Source organism: Hemicordylus capensis, chromosome 14 (genome assembly GCF_027244095.1).
Source record: "Hemicordylus capensis ecotype Gifberg chromosome 14, rHemCap1.1.pri, whole genome shotgun sequence".
Classification (NCBI taxonomy): Eukaryota; Metazoa; Chordata; class Lepidosauria; order Squamata; family Cordylidae; genus Hemicordylus; species Hemicordylus capensis.
This window is the reverse complement of record NC_069670.1, coordinates 4,605,472-4,631,744: the sequence shown is the minus strand read 5'-3', so window position 1 is coordinate 4,631,744 and position 26,273 is coordinate 4,605,472. Positions and strand designations below refer to the sequence as shown.

The 26,273-nt window shown below is 50.9% G+C and overlaps 1 protein-coding gene across 1 annotated transcript; it reads left to right on the top strand.

Annotated features, from left to right (window-relative positions):
* Nucleotides 1-8,074: 8,074 nt before the first annotated feature.
* On the top strand, nt 8,075-26,089 carry DRAP1 (DR1 associated protein 1). Its single transcript, XM_053277892.1, has 7 exons — nt 8,075-8,308; nt 16,313-16,385; nt 17,680-17,773; nt 18,984-19,103; nt 20,867-20,957; nt 21,818-21,903; nt 25,894-26,089. Exons 1-7 carry the CDS (start codon nt 8,267-8,269, stop codon nt 26,048-26,050), a joined length of 663 nt encoding a protein of 220 aa, XP_053133867.1. The 5' UTR covers nt 8,075-8,266; the 3' UTR covers nt 26,051-26,089.
* Nucleotides 26,090-26,273: the final 184 nt, after the last annotated feature.

The window sequence follows — 26,273 nt, the reverse complement described above, 5'->3', positions numbered from 1 at the left end:
TGCAGGGGACCTGGGCGCCCACCCAGTCTGCGAATGGGCCCCAGAAGAACCCACCGCCCGGTGATCGCCTTAAAAGAACAATCAATTCGAACAATCAACAATTAATTCGATCACTTACTCTTGTTCGAATGGTTTCAGTGCTGTTTTTCAAATATCCTTTGACACCTTTTAAATTGCCGTAATGCTTTGGACTTTTTGTGTTTCTTTTAACGAATGGTTTAGTTTCATTTTTTATTTGGTTGTAAGTTTTGGGCCGTATAAAAATATGTTAATGAATTTTATCTATCTATCTATCTATCTATCTATTTATTTATTTATTTCAGTTTCTATGCTGCCCTTCCAAAAGTGGCTCAGGGCGGTTGACACAGAGAAATAGTAAATAAATAAGCTGGATCTCTTTCCCCAAAGGGCTCACAATCTAAAAAGAAACATCAGATAGACACCAGCAACAGTCACTGGAGGTCCTGTACTGGGGGTGGATAGGGCCAGTTCCTCTCCCCCTGCTAAACAAAGAGAATCACCTCTTTGGAGGACGCCACCCTCCTCTCCCCCACTTACATCGGCCATCAGGATCAGCTGGGCAAGGGTCGGCTTTTCCTCTAGGAGGCCTCTAAGCATCTTTTGGAGGGCCTTCTCCGGGGGCTGAAACGGGCTCTGAAGTGGAGAGAGAGAGAGAGAACCAGAGTGTGGCTGCTGCTGGCCCGAGGGGTTTCCCAGGAGCCGGGCCTTTCCTCTTCCCTCCTGGGGGCTCACGGCGCCTGCCTCCATGGGGATGGGAGATGCAGGCCCCCCCACCAAGGAGCACCGTCCCGGCAGAGTCTTTTCCTAGGTGGGGGGCTGTGGGGGCACCGTCAATACATACGTCCTGGTCGTCCTCTAGCTCCTCTCCAACCACGTGACCGATCACGAAGAGGGAGTCCATTATTAACCTTCTCATGGTTTTGGGCCCGAAGCCCGGCTTCATCCGACTGCCCCAAGGAAAGGAGGGAGGTGAGAAAGGCAGCCGGGCTGGTGAGGATGTGGGAGGGGGGGCACCCTCAGGAAACAGGTACAGGAGGGGAAAGGAATCCCCTCCAACTCCGGGCCCCGATCCGAGGCTGAAGAGGTGGCGGGGAGAGCTTCTTGCTAGGCCTCCGCAGACCTTTCCCCGATTGATGAGGGTGTGAAGGGCCACCAATAGGTTGGTGACCCCGCCTGACCCCCTTTGCCTTCCCCCCCCACTTCTCGGCCTCTCTGGAATTCTTGGGGGGGGGATTCCCTGCCACTTCCCACACCACTGCCCCCCTTCCAGACCCAGCCTTTTCCCCACGTACCTCAAGGAGGTGATCGCCTCCATACAGAATGAGAAGAGATGGTGGGGCACGGGATCCTCATAGATGTTGTCCATCTCTTCCTGGGAAGGAACAGAGAGCAGGAGGGAGTCATCCCCGAGCCCCTGGGGGGGGGGGCTTCCCTAGCCCCAGATCCACTGCCCTCATCCTCCCCAGATGTCCCTGCCCCAGATCACTCACCATCACGGCCTCGGCGGCTAAAGCCTTGGAAAAGGGCAGGCGTCGGTCCCCTCTCCTGGTGGCCTCCGCACACGCCTGGAGGATGGCGGCCAGGAACTCTATCCGGGCCCTCCTCTCCTGGAAAGGGCAAGCAAGCGTGGGGCTGTGGAGTGGGGCAGGATCTCCCCCTCCCTTCTCCGGAATGGACCAGCAGGCAGGCCCCCTTTTTGGAGAGCCTGCAATCCCAGCTGTTTTCCAGCACCCTGGACAAGGGTCTGGGCTTCCCAGGGGCCCTTCTGGGGGAGGCTGGTTCCCTACCTTCTCTCCTCCTTCTTTGAGGGTCCTGGACCTCTTTACCATCTGCAGCCGGGCAGCTATGATGGGGCAGGTGGTGAAAGCTGGGGGAGAGGGGGAGAAGGCCCATGCGTGAGCCGGCTGTCTTTCCAGCCGGGCCACCCCCCTTCCCTTCTGCCCCCCTCCCTGGACCCCCAGCCCCCTGCGGAATGGGGCACTTCCTACTCACCTCCAGCATCCTGCCCACACGGCTCCGACGGCTCCGACGGCCCAGGCTGGCTGCACTCCCCAGATGGCAGCGAGGGAGGCAGCGGGGCAGCAGCGAGGGGTGCAGCCGGGGCGGCAGCGGCGGCAGCGAGGGGGGCGGTCGGGGTGGCAGTGAGTGGGGCATTCGGGGCGGCAGCAAGGGGGGCGGCAGGGGCGGCAGCGAGGGGGGCATCCAGGGCGGTAGCAAGGGGGGCGGCAGGGGCGGCAGCGAGGGGGGCATCCAGGGCGGTAGCAAGGGGGGCGGCAGGGGCGGCAGCGAGGGGGGCATCCAGGGCGGTAGCAAGGGGGGCGGTCGGGGCGGCAGCGAGGGGGGCATCCAGGGCGGTAGCAAGGGGGGCAGCAGGGGCAGCAGCGAGGGGGGCGGCTGGGGCGGCAGCGAGGGGGGCAGCAGAGGCAACAGTGAGGGGGGCGGCCAGGGCGGCAGCAAGGGGGGCAGCAGGGGCGGCAGCAAGGGGGGCATCCAGGGCGGTAGCAAGGGGGGTGGCTGGGGCGGCAGCAAGGGGGGCGGCAGGGGCGGCAGCGAGGGGGGCAGCAGGGGCAACAGTGAGGGGGGCAGCCGGAGCGGCAGCGAGGGGGTCATCAGGGGCCACCTGGTTCCTCTGCCCGCAGATGCACCACCACCACCACCTGGTGGCAGATGGACCGGAGGCAGAGGACTCCCCTGGTGCGTCCACCCTGCTGGACTTTCTGGTCAGAAACGCCCTGATCCTGCCCAGCCTGGAAGAAAAGAGGGAGACAGTGAGAACGAGGCCCTTGGGCAGAAAACCTGGGGGCAGAGAGGGGGCCCGGGGGGCGGGGAGCCCCTGCAGAGCAGCCGGGGAGATTTTGTTTTATTTATTTTTATTCGATTTCTAAACCACCCTTCCAGAAATGGCTCGGGGCAGTTTACACACAGAAATAAGAAACAAATCAGATGGCTCCCTGTCCCCAAAGGGCTCACAATCTTAAAAAGAAACACAAGACAGACACCAGCCACAGTCACTGGAGGGCCGTTGTGCTGGGGACGGATCGGGCCGGTTGCTCTCCCCCTGCTCAATAAAGAGGGTCACCACGTTAAACAGGAGCCTCTTTGCCCAGTTTCGCAGGGGGATTACATGGTGGTTTAGCAATGAAAAGGAAAGGAAGGAATGAAAGCAAGACTTACATTTTCAGCAGGATGGTTGGTCTTGGATGCAGAATACTGTACTGACCTAACCTGACTAAGACTAACCCTAACTCGACAAAAAAACAACGACTGGAAACAGCAATGTACCCCACCCCAACCCCCTCCCCCTCCCTATCCCAAACAAGAAAGAACCCCTGCCCCAACCCCCTCCCCCTCCCTATCCCAAGCAAATCCCCGCTTCTAACTGCTCTGCTATTTACTATCTCTCTCTCTCTCTCAATCGCTCTCTCTTTCACTCTCTCAATCGCGCCCAATCACTCTCTAAATACCTTTCGCCGCCGCAGACACTCTCCCAGACACCCGCTCTCTTTCACTCTCACATGCATTCAAGGGAGCCAGCGATGATTCCTGCCCCAGGACCCCCTAGCGATGGGTGACCTCACAAAGGGGGGGCCGCATCACCAGCTGACTGCCAGCCCAAGGGCCTCTTCCTCTGGGTCTAGAGCCAGGATGGTGTAGTGGTCAGAGTGTTGCACTAAGACCGGGGCGTTCCGAGTTCAAATCCCCATTCCGCCATGACACTCACTGGGTGACTCTGGGCCGGTCCCTTTTCTCTCAGCCTAACCTAGCTCGCAGGGTGGTTGTGAGCAGAGACACCACCATGTACACCACCATGGCCTACTTGGAGAAAGAGCAGGATAGAAATGTAATAAATAAATAAATAAATAAATAATTACACCCTCCTCTGGACTTTGGGGCCCCTGCAGTACCGGCAACTGGTACTCTGCAACTGGTATGGAGAGCCGGAAGGTGATTAGGTTCATTCATGAGAGCCAGCGTGGTGTAGTGGTTAGAGTGCTGGACTAGGACCGGGGAGACCCGAGTTCAAATCCCCATTCAGCCATGATACTAGCTGGGTGACTCGGCCAGTCACTTCTCTCTCACCCTAAACGAGCTCACAGGGTGGTTGTGAGTGGAAACATAACCATGTACATTGGAGGAAAAGTGGGACAGAAATGTAATCAATAAATATATAAATAATCCTTCTTTGGGACTTTGAGGCACCTGTGGTTCTTCTGGGGGGGTCCTCTCCCTTCCCGGCCCCCTTCCCTCAAGAGACCTCCACCTTGCCTATCACTGCTAAAGGGGTACCATCCCAAATCCCTCCTGGGAGACCCTTCCCACCTCCAGGACTCCCTTCTTTGCTGCTGTGAACCCCACAGAACCCAAGGAGGAGTCCTCCTTTTCTGGGTACAAAATACAACGGCCTCCTTCCTGGAGCAGTGTCTCTTCCAAAGAGGACTCCATGGACAAGTGGGTCTGCGTTCACCATCCAGAGGGACATCTCACCTGCCCTGATGCTTCCTGAAAAACGCGGCCTCCAACATTTCGGGCAAGGGTGTAGCTATAATTGAGCAGTTAGGTTCATAGAACTCGGGCCACTCCTCCCTACTTTCTCCGAAGGCCTTTAGGTCCAGGCTCCAAAATTATCTAGGTGCACCTCTGGTTTCAAACCATGGGGAATTCCTACTGTAGAGCTCGAAGAAGTATTTCTTAGCTGGTCCTGTGGCAACAAGCAGGACTTGTCCCCTTAGCTAAGCAGGGTCCGCCCTGGTTGCATATGAATGGGAGACTAGAAGTGTGAGCACTAGAAGAGATTCCCCTTAACGGGATGGAGCCACTCTGGGAAGAGCATCTAAGTTCCAAGTTCCCTCCCTGGCAGCATCTCCAAGATAGGGCTGAGAGAGACTCCTGCTTGCAACCTTGGAGAAGCCACTGCCCGTGTGTGTAGACACTACTGAGCTAGATGGACCAAGGGTCTGACTCACCATATGGCAGCTCCCTATGTTCCCTATGAGATGAAATATATATTTCATTTCTCTTGTCAGGCCATCGGGCCAATGTTACTTACAACATGACTAAGTTCTGATTAATAGCAATGAAAATACGACCGCATCTATTGACTAGCGGAGTAATTTACTATATGTTACTGTAAGGCTATAATGTTGCTATATTGTATGGGTCTGACATTATGTGTGTTTCCCCCATTTTTCCTTTTTCTTTCCTTCTCATGCTTCTGTACTGGTCAAAGACTGTAATAAAGTTTCTCTATCCAACACATGGGACACACAAGTAATGAAGAAAGGTCATTATGCAATTACCATGCAATTGCTGGAGGTTATCATGCAATCAGGAGAACGCTGTCCCCATATGTCCCTACCCGGAAGGTCTTAAGGTCTTCTCCTGAGGACCCCTTCTGGGTGCCCCTGCCTAGGAGGTGAGTCAGGTGGCTACCAGGGAGAGGGCCTTTTTGGTGGTGGCTCCCCGTTTACAGAATAGCCTCCCCAGTGAGGTTCGCCTGGTAGGGAGACGTTGGAGACCTGCGCATAGCCACCACACACCCCAAAGACTACCGCTGCCCTCGCCAGGTGGCAAGTCATTTTTTAAAAACTAAAAATTGAACACATGCTCCCCCGCCCTCGAACCGGTTCCATCCGACCTCGGACCAAACTGGGTCCGGTTCAAGGTCGAACCACTCTAACTGAGCCGGTCCGAGTGCAAACCGGTTCTAATTCGAACCGGTTCACACATCCCGACTTTGAGTCAGGGAGGGGCTAGTTTGAATCTCCCTTCTGCAAAGGATTCACTAGGCCAGGGTTTCTCAACGTGTGGGTGCCCAGTTGTTATTGGACTTCAACTCACATAATCCCCAGCCCTAGTGGCCTTTGGTTGGGAATTATGGGAGCTTAAGTTCAATTACATCTGAGCACCCACACGTTGAGAATTCCTGCAGCAGGCAGCCTTCGGCAAGCCACTTCCTCTCGGACCCCACCCAATCTGCAGGAGGAGATAATCCTACTGGCCTGCCCCACAAGGAGGGCTGAACAGCCTGATGTTATACAGTTAGATGCGTCTGACTCTGCATATGTGCACATCGTTTCAAACGCTCCAAAGTCTGTCTGGGATGAAGTATGTCATAAGCATCTCAGAGGCTGAGCTGTTGATCAGGGAGTTCCACACTCACCACCAAAGGGCCTGTGACATACAGAGGGTGGGTGGGTGATCAGTTTCCCCTCTAATTTTTTCATCTGTTGGCATCAAAAAATGTGACGTAGGTGAGGCTGAGAGAGAAATGACTGGCCCAGAGTCACCCAGCCAGTCTCATGGCTGAATGGGGATTTGAACTCAGGTCTCCCTGGTCCTAGTCCAGCACTCTAACCACTACACCACGCTGGCTCCCTCTGTTACAGTCCATACTAGCACTTTGACGAGTCCTGAAACCAAGAGGTGAACCAGCTACTCTCACTCTGGTGCAATGTGTGAGAGTAATCATACTGGCCTACCTTATAGGACTGTTGTAAGGATTACAATAAGAGGATGGATATGAAGCTCTTTGAAATGTGGAATGCCCTCAGAGCACGATATAAGTGCTAATTATTTGTTGTTGTTAGTGGTGGGATGGCTACCCCAGAGCAATGCAGTCTGGAGTGGAAGAGTGGGATGGGAAGAAACAGCGAAATTGTAGTTTTGTTATTTTTTGCCACTGGCTCTCAGCCTAGCCTACCACACAGGGTTACTGTGATGATAAAATCAGGTGGACAGAACCCAGTGTACCATTCAAAACTCTTTAGGGAAAGGGCAGGAAATAAATATGGTTACATAAGGATATCTAAGGAAAATTATTTATTTATTTATTTATTTATTCACACAGTCAGGCAGGTGTGATTGACTGGTTGGTTTGATCCAGACATCGAGTCCTTCCCAAGGACCTGGGATGGCTGGATTTTATGGTCAACGTTGTTGCTGTTATTGTTATAGATATCGTTGCAGAATATAGGCTGTTCCCAGTAAAGCTGCTTTTTGTAATTGGCTGGTGGTGATTTCTGTGGCCCCTATGGTGTTGGGGTGCTCTTCAAGTTGTTTTGGAACTGCACCCAGTTATTATTTATTATTATTATTATTAGAGGAGGAGGAAAGGCACGATATACATATGGTTAAGGAAATAATGATAATAATAATGAGGGAGGGCTGGTTAGAATTAATAAGATTAAGGAAATAATAATAATGATGATAATTAATTAATAATTAAAGGAAGAAGGGCAGGATATAATTAATGATCAGGTTAAGGAAATAAAAATGATAATAATCAATAAAGAAGGAAGGGCAGGATATAAATATAGTTAAGGAAATAATAATAATAATTAATAAAGGAGGAAGGGCAGGATATAAATATGGTTAAGGCAATTATTATTATTATTATTATTATTATTATTAGAGGTAGGGCAGGATATAATTAATAAGAGTAACGAAATACTTATTTATTTATTCAATTTCTATACCGCCCTTCCAAAATTGGCTCAGGGTCAATAATGACGACGACAACAACAACAATAATAATCCTAGACCCTTGGAAAGGGTCCGATAATTAAAGTACCCAATCCAGTCAATAACCTCTGGCAAAATCAGAATCAGAATCATTTTATTTGGGTCATCGACCAGTCAACTTCTGGAAGACTGTGTGTAAACAGCATAATTATAACACATTAATTGTTAATAATTAAAGGAGGAAGGGCAGGATGTCATAAATAATAAAGTCAAGGAAATAATAATGATGATCATAATAAAAAATGACTCAAGGAGGAAGGACAGGACATAAATGTGGTTAAGGAAACAAACAAACAAACAAACAAATAAAAACAATGACGATGACAAACAAACAAACACACACACACACACTCAAACTAACTGGACACAAAAGGAGGTGCCAATAGCCAGTTCTGAACGGGGGGTGGCGCTGCAGGCGGCGCGCGCCTCTCTCCTTCTTCCCTCTTCCGCTCTCGCTCTCTCCGCGTTGTTGTTGCTTTTTCTTCTTCTTTTTCTTTCCATGAATGGGTCATTGGTTGCGCGCAGGCGCGCCAGCGTGCCTCCGTCACTCCAGCGGCGGCGCGGCGCTAGGGCCGCGCGAGGCCGGCGGCGGCGGCTGCCTGCGTCGGGCGAGGCGGCTCCTTCCGACGGCGCTGCTGCTGCTGCTGCGGCTGCGGAGCGGGGGGGGATTCGGCGGCTGCTTCTTCTTCTTCGCCGCAGGCCCGGAGCGGGAGAGGCGGGCGCGATGCCGAGCAAGAAGAAGAAGTACAACGCGCGCTTCCCGCCGGTGAGAGCCGCCGCCGCTACCCCGGGGCAGCCCCGCGGGAGCAGAGCAGCCCTTTACCCCGGGGGAGGGGCCCCTGCCCCGCTCGCTCGCCCTGCAGGGTCCTGCCGTCGCTCTTGCTCTGCTTCGGCGCGGGGGGTGGTGGTGTTGGCTGCTGGGGGCTTCCTGATGCTGCCAGCCTGGGAAGGTCGAGCTTCCTATTGGAAGCCCCCGCACAGAGCCGTGGGGGAGAAGCGTCTCTCTCTCCCCCACCCCTCAAGAAAGCCCCATGGATCAGACGCCCCTCTGGGAACTCCCTAGAGGCAAACCTCCCCAGCCCTAGGCAGCCCCCGGCCGGCCTCGCGTCCCTCCAGATGTGGATGGACTACATTTCCCGGCATTCCTCCGGGAGTGCTGCCGTCAGCCATTGTGTCTGAGCATGATGGGAGTTGGAGTCCGGCGGCCTCTGGGGAGGCGGGGTGGGGATGGAGCCAGGGTTCCCTCCAACAGGGATCCCCCCCCCCCGAGGGTGTTGACACCAACTCCCAGAATCTCCAGCTGCAAAGCCTTTTTCTTGAGAATTATTGGGGTTGGAGTCAACAACATCTGGGAATCCCTGTTAGAGGATGGAGGCCCCCCCCCCCCGCCCCGTGCTAAGGGATGGGGCAGGAGTTCAGTGGCTGGACAGCATCTGGTCTTCCTGGAGTCGCTGCCTTCCAGGGTTCAACCCTGGCTGGCAGCATCTCCAGAAAGATGCTGGATTTCAGGGTTCAACCGTGGCTGGCAGCATCTCCAGAAAGATGCTGGATTTCAGGGTTCAACCCTGGCTGGCAGCATCTCCAGAAAGATGCTGGGTTTCAGGGTTCAACCCTGGCTGGCAGCGTCTCCGGAAAGGCCCTCATCTGAAACTCTGGCCAGCAGCTGTCAGAGGAGACAGTACCGAGCTAGATGGACCACCGGTGGCTGGACTTGGTAGAAGGCAAACTCCTCGGTACCTATGTTAATGGTTGCTTTTGTTGTTGTTTTTTAAGTGTGGGGCCCATGTCCAATATGGTCTTTTTGTGCGGAGGGGTATAACTCAGTGGCAGAGAAGTTGCTTTGCTGGTCTTGTGGTGGCAAGCATGGATTGTCCCCTTTGCTAAGCAGGGTCTGCCCTGGTGTGCATTTGGATGGGAGACTACATGTGTGAGCACGGTCGGATATCCCCCTTTGGGGATGGAGCTGCTCTGGGAAGAGCATCTAGGTTCCAGATTCCCTCCCTGGAAGCATCTCCAAGATAGGGCTTAGGGGCTACTTCCTTTGAAAATGATTGGTCTGACCTCTGGATTATTGTTTGTTTGTTTTCAAATATTTATATCCTGCTCTTCGAATGCAGGACTGCTCAGGAAACTGACAAAACAATCAACAGTATAACCATAAGAGAATAAGTAAAACAACTAAGAAATTGATTGATTAAGTGCCGTCAAGTTGGTGTCGACTCTTAGCGACAAAAATAAGAAAAACAATCCACCCACCACATATAATATTCTATAGATCATGATCAGTTATGAACATGGAAACCACAATTGTGTATGCTTAGCGACCACATAGACAGATTCTCTCCAGGATGGTCTGTCTTCAACTTGGACTTGAAGATCTCTCCGTGTTGTATTCATTGCTGTTGTCATCGAGTCCATCCACCTTTCTGCTGATCATCCTCTTCTTCTCTTTCCTTCCACTTTCCCCAGCATGATGGACTTCTCAGGGGAGCTGGGTCTTCGCAGAATGTGTCCAAAATAGGATAGTTTGAGCCTGGTCATTGCTGCGAGTGAAAATTCTGGATGGATTTGTTCGATGATCCATTTGTTTGTTTTCCTGGCTCCTCAAAAGCCTTCTCTAGCACCAAAGTTCAGAAGCAAACTGAAAAATAGGACCCTTCTAAAAGCAAAGTTGAAAATTAAAAACCCACCAGATAGAGCTGTAGATAAAACACTCAAACGCCTCTCTGAAAAGATGGGTTTTCCAGGTGCTTTTAAAAAAACTCACAGAGAGCACAGCGAGACTCTTCCAGCAGGGCATTCCAAAGCTGAGGGGCCATAACCAAAAAGGCCCTGTCTCTCATCCCCACCTGACGAATTTCACCGCACGCTGAGTCGTCTGCAGTGCCTTGGCAGATTCATATGGGTGTATGCAATCTGACCGATACTCCAGCCTCAAGCCATGTGGGGCTTTAAAGGTCCAAACTTTGAATTTAGCCAGGAAGCAAACCGGTAACCAGCAAATCTGCCCCACGGAATGGGCATGTGATGCTCATGAACACACTTCTTTTATCCTTGCAGCTATATTATCCCGTAGCTTAGGAAACCATTCTTTTATTTCTGAATGACTGCTCCCTCTTTTCCCCACGCAATACGCTTTGTGGCAATCGGGAAGTTACAAACGAGATCTTGTTCCCTATGTGGCATTGCCTCCTAAATAACTCCCACCTTTCTGGAGCACTTGGCAACATTTTCCCCACCATTCATCAAAAATCCCATCCAATGTGGGATCCCACACTGGCTAGACTACAGCATCTGGGGCTCTTTACCTTGGAAAAGAGGCGACTAAGAGGAGACATGATCGAAGTGTCTAAAATGATGCATGGAGTGGAGAGGGTATGCCGAGAGAAATTTCTCTCCCTCTCTCACAACACTAGAAACGGGGTCACCCCATGAAACTGAAGGTCGAGAATTTTAGGACCAACAAGAGGAAGCACTTTTTCACACAGCGCAGAATTAATCCGTGGAATTCTCTGCCACAAGATGTGGTGATGTCCACCAGCTTGGATGGCTTTAAAAGGGGCTTAGACAGATTCATGGAGGACAGGCCTATCAAGGGCTACTAGTCTGAGGGCTATCGGCCACCTCCAGCCTCAGAGGCAGGATGCCTCTCAATCCCAGTTGCAGGAGAGCAACAGCAGGAGAGATGGCATGCACATTCCTCTTGCCTGTGGGCTTCTCAGAGGCATCTGGTGGGCCACTGTGTGAAACAGCATGCTGGACTAGATGGGATTCCTTGTGCCTGATCCAGCAGGGCTGTCCTTATGTGTATTCTGATCTGTGGACAGCTCCTTACATAAGTAGATCTCTGCTCCCAGTTTCCACAAAAAAACCCTAAATTCATTTAATTCTTCAAGGGGAGAGGTTGAAGGCTGAGAAATTACTTTATAGTGTGCTCTGCTTCACATAATCCCAGGTCAAGGGTTCCAACATTCCAATGAGGAGACTGATTTTAATGATAAGCTTCATGTTTTGTTAAAATATCTGCATTTCCACATCCTCCTCCTCTTCCTCAAATCTCTCCGGTGAATGCCATCTGGTGGCCCCAACAAATCCGTCAATTAGTTCTAAAAACGTCACCCTCGGCGATCTTCATTGGACCCGTCCTCAGATGCACTTCTAGAAAAGTGTGGGCATTTTCTCTGCAGAAGTTTTTTTTTTTAAAATCCACATTTCCCCATGAGATGTGAAGAATTCATTCAGCTTTCTCTGCAGTACTCCAGTTTTTCTTCTGGGCTGCTTTTAGGGCTTTTTAGGGCTTTCCAGGAGCCATGCCCCCTAGAAATTCCCTGTGGCACCTAGGCTTGGCTAGGTAAAGTTGTGTGCTGTCGAATCGGTGTCGACTCGTGGAGACCACAGAGCCCTGTGCTTATCTTTGGTAGAATACAGGAGGGGTTGACCATTGCCTCCTCCCGCGCAGTATGAGATGATGCCTTTCAGCATCTTCCTATATCGCTGCTGCCCGATACAGGTGTTTCCCATAGTCTGGGAAACATCCCAGCGGGGATTCGAACCCCGCAACCTCTTGCTCCCTAGGCAAGTTACAGAGGCAGAGTTATTTAATAAAAAATATATTTGCCCCAAGAAGTCCTGTTTCTCTTCTAAGTAAGTACTATATTTACCTGCAAGACTAGGTTTCCCCCCAAGTTTTTTGATATTAGAAATCAGGAGGTCATCTTGAATTCAGAGACCAGTTCCTTTCGAGAAAATGCAGGTATCACCTGTATTTGACCTCTACTTTGTAAGGGGATCATCTCAAATTCAGAGTTGTCTGTTCTGTTTGTAAAGAGAAGCCTGTTTACTCTTCCCTCTGGTGGCACAGTGGGGAAATGACTTGACTAGCAAGCCAGAGGTTGGCGGTTCGAATCCCCGCTGGGATGTTTCCCAGACTATGGGAAACACCTGTATCGGGCAGCAGCGATATAGGAAGATGCTGAAAGGCATCATCTCATACTGAGCGGGAGGAGGCAATGGTCAACCCCTCCTGTATCCTACCAAAGACAACCACAGGACTCTGTGGTCACCACGAGTCGACACCGACTCGACAGCACTCATTACCTTTACCTCTAAGGTCATTATGAAGTCCACTAATTTTATCAAATGTCTGGCTCCTAAATGTTTGGGCTGGCTCCTAGATCCAAAGGAAACTTGTCAAGACTCAACCTTGTCACTTTGAGCAGCGCTGCTGCTTTTTTTTTATTGCTTTCCTAAGTTAGATATTTAATATATTTAAGTATGATTTAGATATTTAGTAATGTGTAAAGTCTTATGTATTAGATAAATAATAATTTCGGTCTTAGAGATGATATTAGGAGAGCTGGTCTTGTGGTGGTAAGGATGAATTGTCTCCTTTGCTAAGCAGGGTCTGCCCTGGTTTGCATTTGAATGGGAGACTACATGTGAGCACTGGGAGATATTCCCCTTAGGGGATGGGGCCGCTCTGGGAAAAGTGTCTGCCTGCTTGCTTGCAGAAGGTCCCAAGTTCCCTCCCTGGCAGCATCTCCAGATAGGTCTGAGAGAGGCTCCTGCCTGCAACCTTGGAGAAGCCGCTGCCAGTCAGTGTAGACAATCCTGAGCTAGATGGACCAAGGGTCTGACTCAGTATGTGGCTGCTTCCTATGTTCCTGTGTTCTATTCATCGCTCAGTCTCTGAATCAATATGCTACACCTGTGCTCTCTGTTTAAATAATTTTAAACTTTGTATAAAATTATGATTACTAGCAGTTCTTCCACCGATTGCATTGCATCTGACTTGGTTCCATATTTTTCTTCATTTGGCCCAAACTTCTCCTTTTTTCAAGAAAGTCTCCCTGCCTTTTTATAGCCTCCTTGAGCCTGTGGTTCAACAATGCTGTCATCTTCTTAGACCAATTGGTCCATCTTGTACATTGTGGGATGTGTGTGTGTGTGTGTGTGTGTGTGTGTGATAGTTTGAGCCTTTGTGGTAGCCATTTTGAATATCTACCAGGTTTTTGAGTACCCCTCAGCTGGATTTTGTAGCCACTTTCCTCTTCTAAATATTTGATATTCCGCTTCTGAATTTGATTTTCCTGCAGCTGCTGTTCCCAGTAAAATTTGGGGAGGCAAAGAAAGCATCTGATCATCCTGTGAACACAGGAAGCTGCCATATACTGAGTCAGACCATTGGTCTACCTAGCTCCGTATTGTCTTCACAGACTGGCAGCGGCTTCTCCAAGGTTGCAGGCAGGAATCTCTCTCAGCCCTATCTTGGAGATGATGCCAGGGAGGGAACGTGGAACCTTCTGCATGCAAGCAGGCAGGTGCTCTTCCCAGAGCGGCCCCATCCCCCTGAGGGGGATATCTTACAGGGCTCACACAGATACAGTGCTCACACATGTAGTCTCCCATCCAAATGCAAACCAGGGTGGACCCTGCTTAGCAAAGGGGACAATTTGTACTTGCCGCCACAAGGCCAAGCTAGGAGAAGCCAGGAACACAACCCTCTCCGGTCCAAGGCCAGGAGGGTGGCCGCTGGATCACACTGCATTTTGTTCCAGACAGGATCGCTTGGGTGTGATGCCAGAAAAACAAGCTCTCTGCGTGGGGTGTGTCCTTTTTTTACCAGGGCTGGGTGCGTGCTGTGCTTTGGCAGGCAGCCCCCTGCCACACCCTGAGTGCCAGGAGAGGAGAGCTGGTCTGGTGGTAGCAAGCGTGACTTGTCCTTTTAGCTAAGCAGGGTCCGCCCTGGTTGCATATGAATGGGAGACTTGATGTGTGAGCACTGGGAGATCTTCCCCTTGGGGGATGGAAAGACGCTCTGGAAAGAGCATCCACGTTCCCTGCCTGGCAGCATCTCCAAGACAGAGCTGAGAGAGATTCCTGCCTGCAACCTTGGAGAAGCCGCTGCTAGTCTGGGTAGACAATACTGAGCGAGATGGACCAAGGGTCTAACTCAGTATACGGCAGCTGCCCATGTTCTGCATTGAGGCGGGTGCCTCATAAGAACAGCCCTGCTGGATCAGGTCCAAGGCCTATCTAGTCCAGCATCCTGTTTCCCACCGGATGTTTCTGGTCCAAGAGGTACTCGCCCAGGCCATTTTCATGGGTAAGAGTGCGTTTCAGGTTAGTCACGTGGTCTCCCAGCTTCTGGGAAGCCCACTGGCAAGAGACAAAGGCATGCCCTCTCTCCTGCCGTTGCTCCTCTGCAACTGGGATTCCGAGGCATCTTGGCTCTGCGGCTAGAGGTGGCCTGTAGCCACCAGACTAGTAGCCCTTGCTAGCCCTGTCCTCCATGAATTTATCGAAACCCCTCTTAAACCCATCCAGGCTGAATGAGTTCTTTGCATCTGTCTTCACAGCAAAGGATACTGAGCATATACCTACTGCGGAACGTTTAAGAGCATAAGAAGAGCCCTGCTGGATCAGGCCCAAGGAAGCCCATCTAGTCCAGCATCCTGTTTGACACAGTGGCCCACCAGATGCCTCTGAGAAGCCCATAGGCAAGAGATGAGGGCATGCTTTCTCTCCTGCTGTTGCTCCCCTGCAACTGGGATTGAGAGGCATCGTGCCTCTGAGGCTGGAGGTGCCCCACAGCCACCAGACTAGTAGCCACTGATAGACCCATCCTCCATGAATTTATCTAAACCCCCTCTTAAAGCCATCCAGGCTGTTGGCTGTCACCACATCTTGTGGCAGAGAGTTCCATAGGTTGATGCTGCGCTGTGTGGAAAAGTCCTTCCGCTTGTCGGTCCTAAATTTCCCAACCTTCAGTTTCATGGGGTGACCCCTGGTTCTAGTGTTGTGAGAGAGGGAGAATGATTTCTCTCTTGTCTATTGTTTGTTTTCTCATATTTATAAACTGTCTAATATACTTCTCAAGGGCGGTGGGTGAGTTTGTATAAATATGTAAAATACAGCCAAAGTTAAAGGAAGCCAATAAAAATATTCACAGCAATGATAAAATGTAACTAAAAGCCTGATTGGACAGGTATGTCTTGAGAGGTGGTTTTTTATTTATTTTTAAGATTAGACATATGGATATGTATAAGTATCTTCAATGACTGTTGCTAGTGGCTGTCTTGTATTCTTTTAGATTGTGAGCTCTTTAGGGACAGGGATCCATCTTATTTATTTATTATTTCTCTGTGTCAACCACCCTGAGCCATTTTTGGAAGGGTAGTATAGAAATTGAAATAAAATAAATAAATAAATAAATAAATACGGTATAGAAATCGAATAAATAATAATAATAATAGTATTTATAGCCTGCTTTCCAACCAAAGTTCTCAAAGCGGTTTACATAGATCTCAAGAAAGAAATAAAATGGCTCCCAGTGTCCGCAAAGGACTCACAATTTCAAAAAAGAAACATAAGGTAGACAGAAGCAGCTGCCACTGGAGGGAGGCTGTGCTGGGGATGGAGAGGGCCAGTTGTTCTCCCCCTGCTAAGCACAAGAGAATCGCCACTTTTAAAAGTTGTCTCTTTGCTCAGTTGGGGTCGCTCTTTTATTCGGACAGAGAATGTGCTCCAGAGTCCCAGGACCGCCGTAGAGAAGGTCCAAGTCCAAAGCACCTTTATCCGTTTAAAATCTGTGAAGTACCTTCTGGCCTCAACCCCAAGAGCAACCCTACGAGGCAGGGGGCGATGGCGTGCATTTTACAAATGGGGAACCGAGGCAGAAAGAGCCGGTGCGGGCGACCCTGGTGGTGGTTGTGCAGCAGCGGGAGAAGGCCAGAGGGTTCCCACTGATTCTCCCTCTCCTCTTCCCCAGGCTCGGATCAAGAAGATCATGCAGACGGATGAAGAGATTGGCAAAGTTGCTGCGGCTGTCCCTGTGATCATCTGTATCCTTTTTGCCGCTCCTGCTGACCTGGCTGGTGCTAGATTTGGGGGGCACCCCTCCCCAGCCAGCCCCAGTGCCCCTCCCCTCCCTGCCCCTCCCCTCCCCAGCAAACACCCATTCAGCTTCAGCACGACACGGGACAACGGTTCGGAAGAACCCGCCGCTGACACTGCTCAGTGTATCGTTTTATTTTTACATTTCTGTCCTGCTCTTCCTCCAAGGAGCCCAGAATGGCGTACAGGGCTGTGTTGATCCCCGCCGCAACCCTGCGAGGTGGTCTAGGCCGAGAGCAAAGGGACTGGCCCAGAGTCACCCAGTGTGTTTTGTGGCCGCACGAGGATTTGAACTCGGGGTCTCTCCGGTTCTAGCCCGACGCTCTAACCCAGGGCTGCTCAGTTGCGGCCCTCCTGCAGACATTGGCCTACAACTCCCATAACCCATGGCTGTTGGGCACTGTGGCAGGGGATGATGGGTGTTGTAGTCCCAAAACAGCTCTGGCTGGGGATAATGGGAGTTGTAGTCCAAAAACAGCTGTGACTGGGGATTATGGGAGTTGTAGTCCAAAAATAGATGGGGAGGGGCTAAGTTGAGTGGGCCTGTTCTAATTGCTTTACAGAAGGTCCCAAGTTCCCTCCCTGGCAGCATCTCCAAGATAGGGCTGTGAGAGAGAGACTCCTGCCTGCAACCTCGGAGAAGCCGCTGCCAGTCTGGGTAGACGATCCTGAGCTAGATGGACCGAGGGTCTGACTCAGTAGAAGGCAGCTTCCTATGTGGTATATCTTCACAGACTGGCAGCGGCTGACTCATTATAAAGGTCTGACTCCGTGGAAGGCAGCTTCCTATGTTCGGTGTCTGCACAGGCTGGCAGTGGCTTCTCCAAGGTTGCAGGCAGGAGTCTCTCTCTCACAGCCCTATCTTGGAGATGCTGCCAGGGAGGGAACTGGGAACCTTCTGCTCTTCCCACCCCCTGAGGGGAATCTCTTACAGCGCTCCCACGCGTAGTCTCCCATTCAAATGCAAACCAGGGCAGACCCTGCTTAGCAAAGGGGGCAGTTCATGCTTGCGGCCACCAGGCCAGCTCTCCTGGCTTGCTGGCCAGCACCGGGCAACAGCAGCTCCTCCTTTTCCAGCTGGGGGTGTCCGGGAGTCCTCCGGACGCCCATCTGTGGACAGGGAGGGCAGGTGGGTGGGAGGTGGGCGTAGCTATTCAGCATAGCGATTGGGCGATGATGTCCCTTGTGCCAAAGTTTGGGGGGAACTTTTCTTGGCATCCCTTAACCCTCGGCTGTCCCAAGCCCGGGCGTTGGAGCTTTTCCTAGAATCCTTGCTGAGGAAGGCGTGCCACGTGACGCAGTCGAGGAACGCCAAGACCATGACGACATCACACCTGTGAGTAAGAGCGGGGAGAAACGGAGGCATCAAGAACAGTTAACGTTCTAATTTGCGCATGCCCAGCAAGGCAGAGTATTTTATTATTTATTGTTCTGCCCTGTTTCAATACGGCCTGATCTAGACCAGGGATTCTCAACGCTGGGGAAACCCTGGTCTAGACCCCTCTAGGCAGTGTGCAGAGTCGGAACGTGCAGAGTCGAAACGTTAAAAGTGTGTAAGTTTTCCTGGCGGGGGGAAGAAAACGTTAATTAAAACCCGTAACCTGCCCAGTTTGTATTGTATCCATTGGTTGTGTTGCATGTTAGTTTTTTGATTGTTTTTAATGTTGTTTTAGAATATTGTTTTAAAAACGTTCAATTGTTGTGTTTTTACATTGCTTGTTTTTGTTTTTAACTAATGTTTTAATGTGGCTTTTATCTTGTTGTAAACTGCCCAGAGTCGTAAGTTTTGGGCGGTATAAAGATATGTATATTATTATTATTATTATTATTATTAATAATTATTTTATGAATAAGTGCCTTTTTGGGAATGGAAAAATGTCCACCCCCTCAGGTTACTGGCAGCCAATGTCAGTCTATGTTCACCAATCTGGTATTTTTCCTCTGAAACCATGAGGACTAGGAGCTTGCCTTTTTTTTTTGGTCAAGTTGTCCCACCGTGTTGTCTCTGCCTGACCGTACACGAGAATCTCCGTTTTTGCGGGGGTTCCATTCTCCGCTGCTCCTGCAGATATGGAAGCCGCGAATACGGAGGCATTCGGACAATGGGAGAGCGAGGGTTACGATCCTGGAGGTCAGGAAAATGTTCAAAATAAGAATAAAATGGCTCTAAAAATGCGGTGGCGTTGAGTCGCCTACCATGACCCGTGGGTCCCAGCAGCACATCAGTACCCCCAATAACAGCAAATGAGCCAAAAATCACAGGTTTTCCCCCACCGCCCCCTAAGGAGCCATTTTGAAGCTCCCGATCCCAACATGGCAACCAGAAATGACCTCCAAGCCAGAAATGACCCCCGACCCGTGGATTCACAGAATTTAACTCCTCTGTTGCTGGGGGTTTTCCCCGCGTATACCGAGATTGGGTGCCAATTCCCCGACCGATACGCGAAACGGATGGGTGCCAGGTCCCCAACCGATACGTGAAACGGCAGCTATGGAGTCCGCCGATACGAAGGTTCGCCTGTTGATCTGGGGTGTTGCTTCGACAGGAAGCAGTGCATAGAGTTGGAGCAGCAGTTTGACTTCCTGAAGGACCTCGTTGCTTCTGTGCCAGACATGCAAGGGGACGTGGAGGACAACCACATGGAGGGCGAGAAAGTGTCCAGAAGGTAAGCAAACGCTGGACGAGGTACTTTCCCCCTGAGGAATCCGGGCCGTTGCCTCGGACTGGGACCGGGGAGCCGGTTCGGACTGGAGCCGGACGTCGTCAGCATGCTACCTCTAGAGCAGGGATTCTCAAACTTGGGTCCTCAGGTGTTGTTGGACTTCAACTCCCATAATCCCCAGCCTCAGTGGCCTTTGGTTGGGGATTATGGGAGTTGAAGTCCAATAACATCTGGGGACCCAAGTTTGAGAATCCCATCTCTAGAGCAGGCCTGCTCAACTTTGGCCCTCCTGCAGATGTTGGACTACAACTCCTGCCTCAGTGGCCAGGGATTATGGGAGTTGTAGGCCAACATCTGCAGCAGGGCCAAAATTGAGCAGGTCTGAGCTTGTGTCAGGGATGACTCAAGAACGGGCCTGACCGATGTTGGCCTACAACTCCCATAATCCCTGGCCACTGTGGAGGGGGATTATGGGTGTTGTAGTCCAAAAACAGGTGTGGGGGCGCTGCGGTGAGCAGGCCTGACCTACAACAACTCGTTTGAGGAATGGCAAAAAATGTTATTAAGGCAGCGAGGATGTTGCTATACATTGAATACTCAGAGAGTTAAAGTAATTAATGTTGTTCCTTCGTTTGCCTCACTAATGAAACTTGCTTGACCTTTTCAAACTTATCCAGGAGAGCTGGTCTTCTGGTAGCAAAGCAGGGTCCACCCTGGTTTGCATTTGAATGGGAGACTACATGTGTGAGCACTGTAAAATATTCCCTTTAGGGGATGGAGCTGCTTTGGGAAGAGCAGAAGGTTCCAAGTTCCCTCCCTGGCAGCATCTCCAAGATAGGGCCGGGAGAGACTCTTGCCTGCAACCTTGGAAAAGCTGCTGCCAGTCTGGGTAGACTGCCAGCGTGGTGTAGTGGTTACAGTGCTGGACTAGGACCAGGGAGACCCAAGTTCAAATCCCCATTCAGCCATGAAACTAGCTGGGTGACTCTGGGCCAGCCACTTCTCTCTCAGCCTAACCGACTTCACAGGGTTGTTGTGAAAGAGAAACTCAAGTATGTAGTACACCGCTCTGGGCTCCTGGGAGGAAGAGCGGGATATAAAAAATGTAAATCATAATAGACTATACTGAGCTAGATGGACCAAGGGTCTGACTCAGTATATGGCAGCTTCCTATGGCTCTGTGGACTAGGAATTCTTATTTTTAATGACATTGCCAAAGTGTGGCATGCACAGGTGCTATTCAGCCCTCCCAAAGAATTGTTCTTAAAATTGATTTAACTTATTTAGCACATTTCTATTTATTGAATGGTCTTTACTCCTGCGAGGAATCCCACCCTCTCCCCGTGTTCGTGGATTGCCTCCAGCTACTGCTTCTATTCCAGGCAGGAATAGGAATGCGATCGTTTTTATAGACCGCTTTTCAACCAAAGTTCCCAAAGCGATTTACATAGATGGCTCCCTGTCCCCAAAGGGCTCACAATCTTAAAAAACAAACAAAAAAACATGGCAGATTTCAGCAACAGCCTCTGGAGGGATGCTGTGCTGGGGACGGATAGGACCGGCTGCTCTCCTCCTGCTCCAGAAAGAGAATTGCTGCTTTGAAAAAGGCGCCTCTTTGCTCAGTTAGCCGGAGGCAGGAGCATGCCCGCTGTGCATCTCTCTCCTGGCGCGGTAAATCTGCCTCTCTTTCACATCCACATTTCTGTCGTCGTCCCGTCCCGTCTCTCCCCCACCCCCGCCCCCCGGCCACTTCTTCTCTGGTTCAGGGGCCGGAAGCCCGGCAGCGGGCGGAAGAACGGCGGCACCGCAGGCAAGGGCAGAGATCCAAAGCAATCCGGCACAGACTCGGAGCAAGAGGTAAGCTGGTCTTGTGGCAGCAAGCACGAATTGTCCCCTTTGCTAAGCAGGGTCTACCCTGGTTTGCATTTGAATGGGAGATTTGATGTGTGCGCATTGTAAGGTATTCCCCTTAGCGGATGGGGCCGCTCTGAGAAGAGCAGAAGGTTCCCAGTTCCCTCCCTGGAAGCATCTCCAAGATCGGGCTGAGAGAGATTCCTGCCTGCAACTTTGGAGAAGCCGCTGCCAGTCTGTGAAGGCAATTCTGAGCTAGATGGACCAAGGGTCTGACTCAGTAGACGACAGCTTCCTATGCTCCTATGTACTATGAATATTTATATGCCACTCTTCAACCAAATGTTCACCCACTGAGAAATAAATCATGTATCAATAAAATGGCTCCCCGTCCCCAAAGGGCTCATAGTTGGAAAAGAAACACAAGGCAGATTCCAGCCCACAGCCACTGGAGGGGTGCTGTGCTGGGGCCGGAGAGGGCCAGCTGCTCTCCACCTGCTAAAGTCCAGAGAGCCGCCACTTTAGAAGGTGCCTCTTTGCTCAGTCAGCAGGGGTAGAAGCGAAGGCTGTTGACCCTCGGGACAGGGCCGGTGTTGTGCCTGTGTGCTGCACGGTGTCTCATAAATTGTCGCAATGTAACCGGTGGAACCCCCTGCCCTCACGCTGCGAAGAGCCCACCAGCCGTTGATGGTGCTTCTCCGGGAGACCAGGGACCTTCCTAGTCCCCTCTGTGGTTGCAAAGCCCAGAGAGGGTTCAGCCACTGGATGTTTCCTGGCCTCCAGCTTGGTTACTTGCAGGTTGTGCAGCCCTGGTTGACGTCAGTAGCAGGATCAGGCCCTGGTCACCCTTCTTCTCTCTTGTGTAGGAGGACTCGGAAGACAGCGACAGTAACGGCGAAGAGGAAATGTCCCAGAGCGCCCCCTTGGTGCGAGCTGCCCCACATCTCCCCACGTAATGATGCGCTTCTTGTTATTACTTGGGTTTTGGCTTGTTTGAGGGGCAGCGCAGATTCTCGGCCCAACTGTGGAGAACGGGGCCCGTCTTGCCTTCAAGAATGTGATTCGTTAACGGAGGGGTGGATGGGTCATTAATGGGTCCCATCTTCCCATCAAGAACCTGATCAAGAACCTTCCCATCAAGAACCTGATTCGTTAACGGAGAAATGGATGTGTCCCATTTTCCCTTCAGGAACGTGACTCGTTAACGGAGGGATGGATGGGTCATTAATGGGTCCCATCTTCCCATCAAGAACCTGATTCGTTAACGGAGAAATGGATGTGTCCCATTTTCCCTTCAGGAACGCGACTCGTTAACGGAGGGATGGATGGGTCATTAATGGGTCCCATCTTCCCATCAAGAACCTGATTCGTTAACGGAGAAATGGATGGGTCCCATCTTCCCTTCAGGAACGTGACTCGTTAACGGAGGGATGGATGGGTCATTAATGGGTCCCATCTTCCCATCAAGAACCTGATTCGTTAACAGAGAAATGGATGGGTCCCATCTTCCCTTCAGGAATGTGACTCGTTAACGGAGGGGTGGATGGGTCATTAATGGGTCCCATCTTCCCATCAAGAACCTGATTCGTTAACGGAGAAATGGATGTGTCCCATTTTCCCTTCAGGAACGCGACTCGTTAACGGAGGGGGGGATGGGTCATTAATGGGTCCCATCTTCCCATCAAGAACCTGATTCGTTAACGGAGAAATGGATGGGTCCCATCTTCCCTTCAGGAACGTGACTCGTTAACGGAGGGATGGATGGGTCATTAATGGGTCCCATCTTCCCATCAAGAACCTGATTCGTTAACAGAGAAATGGATGGGTCCCATCTTCCCTTCAGGAATGTGACTCGTTAACGGAGGGGTGGATGGGTCATTAATGGGTCCCATCTTCCCATCAAGAACCTGATTCGTTAACGGAGAAATGGATGTGTCCCATTTTCCCTTCAGGAACGCGACTCGTTAACGGAGGGGGGGATGGGTCATTAATGGGTCCCATCTTCCCATCAAGAACCTGATTCGTTAACGGAGAAATGGATGGGTCCCATCTTCCCTTCAGGAACGTGATCCGTTAACGGAGGGATGGATGGGTCATTAATGGGTCTCATCTTTATTTCATTCTCCATTATGGGGAATGGGCCCGTCTAAGGCAAATGGGGAGATGGGCCCATTCCCCTCCATTCTTAGAGATGGGCAGCAGACAATCGTCCCTGGCCAACCGCGGAGGTTCCGTTCCTGGAAAACCCCACGATTGGCAAATTCGCAGTTGGCAAGGCATTAAAACCAATGGGAAACAGGGGTTTAGGGGAATATCACGACCACGAAAATACCTAAAAATAAAGAGAAGATACTAGAAAACTGGCAAAAATATCTTAAAATCGTCAAGAGCCAGCAAGAGGAGTCAGCAGATTGCACCTCTGAAACGCCCATCACTAAAAGGCATTTTAGTGCCAGCGTGGTGTAGTGGTTAGCGTGCCGCACTAGGACCAGGGAGACCCGAGTTCAAATCCCCATTCAGCCATGAGACTAGCTGGGTGACTCTGGGCCAGTCACGTCTCTCTCAGCCTAACCTACTTCACAGGGTTGTTGAGAAAGAGAAACTGAAGTATGTAGTACACCGCTCTGGGCTCCTTGGAGGAAGAGCAGGATATAAATGTAATAATAATAGTAATAATAATAATTTTTGAACCCCCCCAAATTGCTCAAACGCGCTTTAAATTATGAGGGTAGGGTCAGCAAGAAGAATGTATGGATTGAACCCCCCCCCAATTTTTTACAAAAAACCCCAACCCCCAAATCACTATTAAAAAACCTTGCCAACCGTGGATATTCGGCTCGAGGTTAGTGAGACGGGTCACAATTTCCCCCTGGCGGATGCTCAAAAGGGACTGGGGGAACCGCGGTTGGCGAGGGACAACCATATTTAGAAGGCAGCTGCTCCAAAGTGCCTTCCCTGGTGGCTGGCTTTCAGATCTCAGACTGGAGGGCAAAGGTCTGAGCCTCTCAGAGCTCCCTCCATGCTTCCCCTCTCGTGAAGACAGCTGGAGCAGAGGGACTCCACCCACGTGCACACATCCCATGTTGGCAGTGTCCCCGCCGGAAGAGATTCAGGGCCTCTGGTCCCATCTTCCCCAAGAGAGAGGAGGAGAAACTCCATCCTGCAAGATCTCGTTCTCAGAGATGGCCCCAGGGATCGCAGCACCTGAAGCCAGGTGCCAAATGCTGCCAGGCTCCACATCTGTGCTCCCTGTAACCGGGCTCCTCAGACATTGTGGACTACCATAATACACTTATGGATGAGTTTATGTCAATGACGATACCTGCATTCAGAGGTCCCTCGAACGCATAGGACGGATGGGAAGTGAATCGCTTTACATAGATTCAGCATAACGTATGAATAGCCGTACCGGAGTACAGCTCTGGACCTGTGTACACCCATATGAGTGTTGAACACAATGTGTGAATAGGGCTTTTGTCACTGAGGAATCCCTGATCAGGGAGGAGAGCTGGTCCTGTGGTAGCAAGCCTGAATTGTCCCCTTGGCTAAGCAGGGTCCACCCTGGTTTGCAGTTGAATGGGAGACTGCATGTGTGAGCACTGGGTAGAAGTGGTTGTGTGGAAGTGAGGTAGGAGGGAAACCTGGGTCATTTTCCTCCCACCTTCCTTCCACACAATCACTTCCACCCCAGGGATTTCCTCCTACCTTGCTTCCATACAACCAAAAATTGGGAGCACACACACACACACACACAGCTCCCCAAACCAGCTAGAACACAGTCTTTGCTTGTGTGAAGGACCTCAACATGTGAATAACTTGTACCTGTGTACAGATCTGTACGGGTGCTGAATGTACAGGTGAAACTCGGAAAATTAGAATATCGTGCAAAAGTCCATTAATTTCAGTAATGCAAATTAAAAGGTGAAACTGATATATGAGACAGACGCATTACATGCAAAGCGAGATAAGTCAAGCCTTAATTTGTTATAATTGTGATGATCATGGGGTACAGCTCATGAAAACCCCAAATCCACAATCTCAGAAAATTAGAATATTACATGGAACCAATAAGACAAGGATTGAAGAATAGAACAATATCGGACCTCTGAAAAGTATACAGTGTACTGTGCTTGACTGGCCAGCAAACTCGCCTGACCTGACCCCATAGAGAATCTATGAAGCATTGCCAAGAGAAGGATGAGAGACATGAGACCAAACAATGCAGAAGAGCTGAAGGCCGCTAATGAAGCATCCTGGTCTTCCATAATACCTCATCAGTGCCACAGGCTGATAGCATCCATGCCATGCCGCATTGAGGCAGTAATTGCTGCAAAAGGGGCCCAAACCAAGTACTGAATACATATGCATGCTTATACTTTTCAGAGGTCCGATATTGTTCTGTTCTTCAATCCTTGTCTTCTTGGTTCCATGTAATATTCTAATTTTCTGAGATTGTGGATTTGGGGTTTTCATGAGCTGTACGCCATGATCATCACAATTATAACAAATTAAGGCTTGACTTATCTCGCTTTGCATGTAATGCGTCTGTCTCATATATCAGTTTCACCTTTTTATTTGCATTACTGAAATTAATGGACTTTTGCACGATATTCTAATTTTCCGAGTTTCACCTGTAACCTGTGAACAGGGCTTCTGAGGACCGCTGATCCAGAAGGGACAGCGTGGTGTAGTGCTTAGAGTGCCAGATGAGGACCAGGGAGACCCACGTTCAACTCCCCATTCAGCCATGAGGGTGTCTCTTGGCCAGTCACTTCTCTCTCAGCCTCGCCTACTTCACAGGGTTGTTGTGAGGAGGACCTCAAGTATGCCGGACATCGCTCTGGGCCCCTTGGAGGAAGAGCGGGATAGAAAAGGTCATAAATAAGATGGGAGCAGACCCGCTTCCTTCCACCCACACTAACCCCCTCGTTCTTCTCTGCAGGACCCCAGCGCCCTATCTGCATTTCAACTCCCCGCCGGTCTCCGCGATCCCCCTGCCTGTCTCCGCCCCGGCGAGGGCCCTGCCGGCTGTGCCCCCCACTGTGCTGCTGGCCCCGCCCCCTGCCCAGGAGGACGAAGAAGAGGACTACGACTCCTAGCCCCATTTCTGCTTTGGGGGGCTTCCACTTGGGGGTGGGGGGGGAGGGAGGGAGGGAGGGGGAAGAAAGTGGGGTTTGGATGGGGCTGTTCTTAACTTTATTAAAAAAACAAAACCCTAAAAACCTGGCAGAGCTGTGAGGCATTTTCCCCTATACGTTGGCTCTTCCGTGGGGAGGGGCAAACCCATCGGCCACAAACACCGCCCCCCCCCCCCCCAGATAT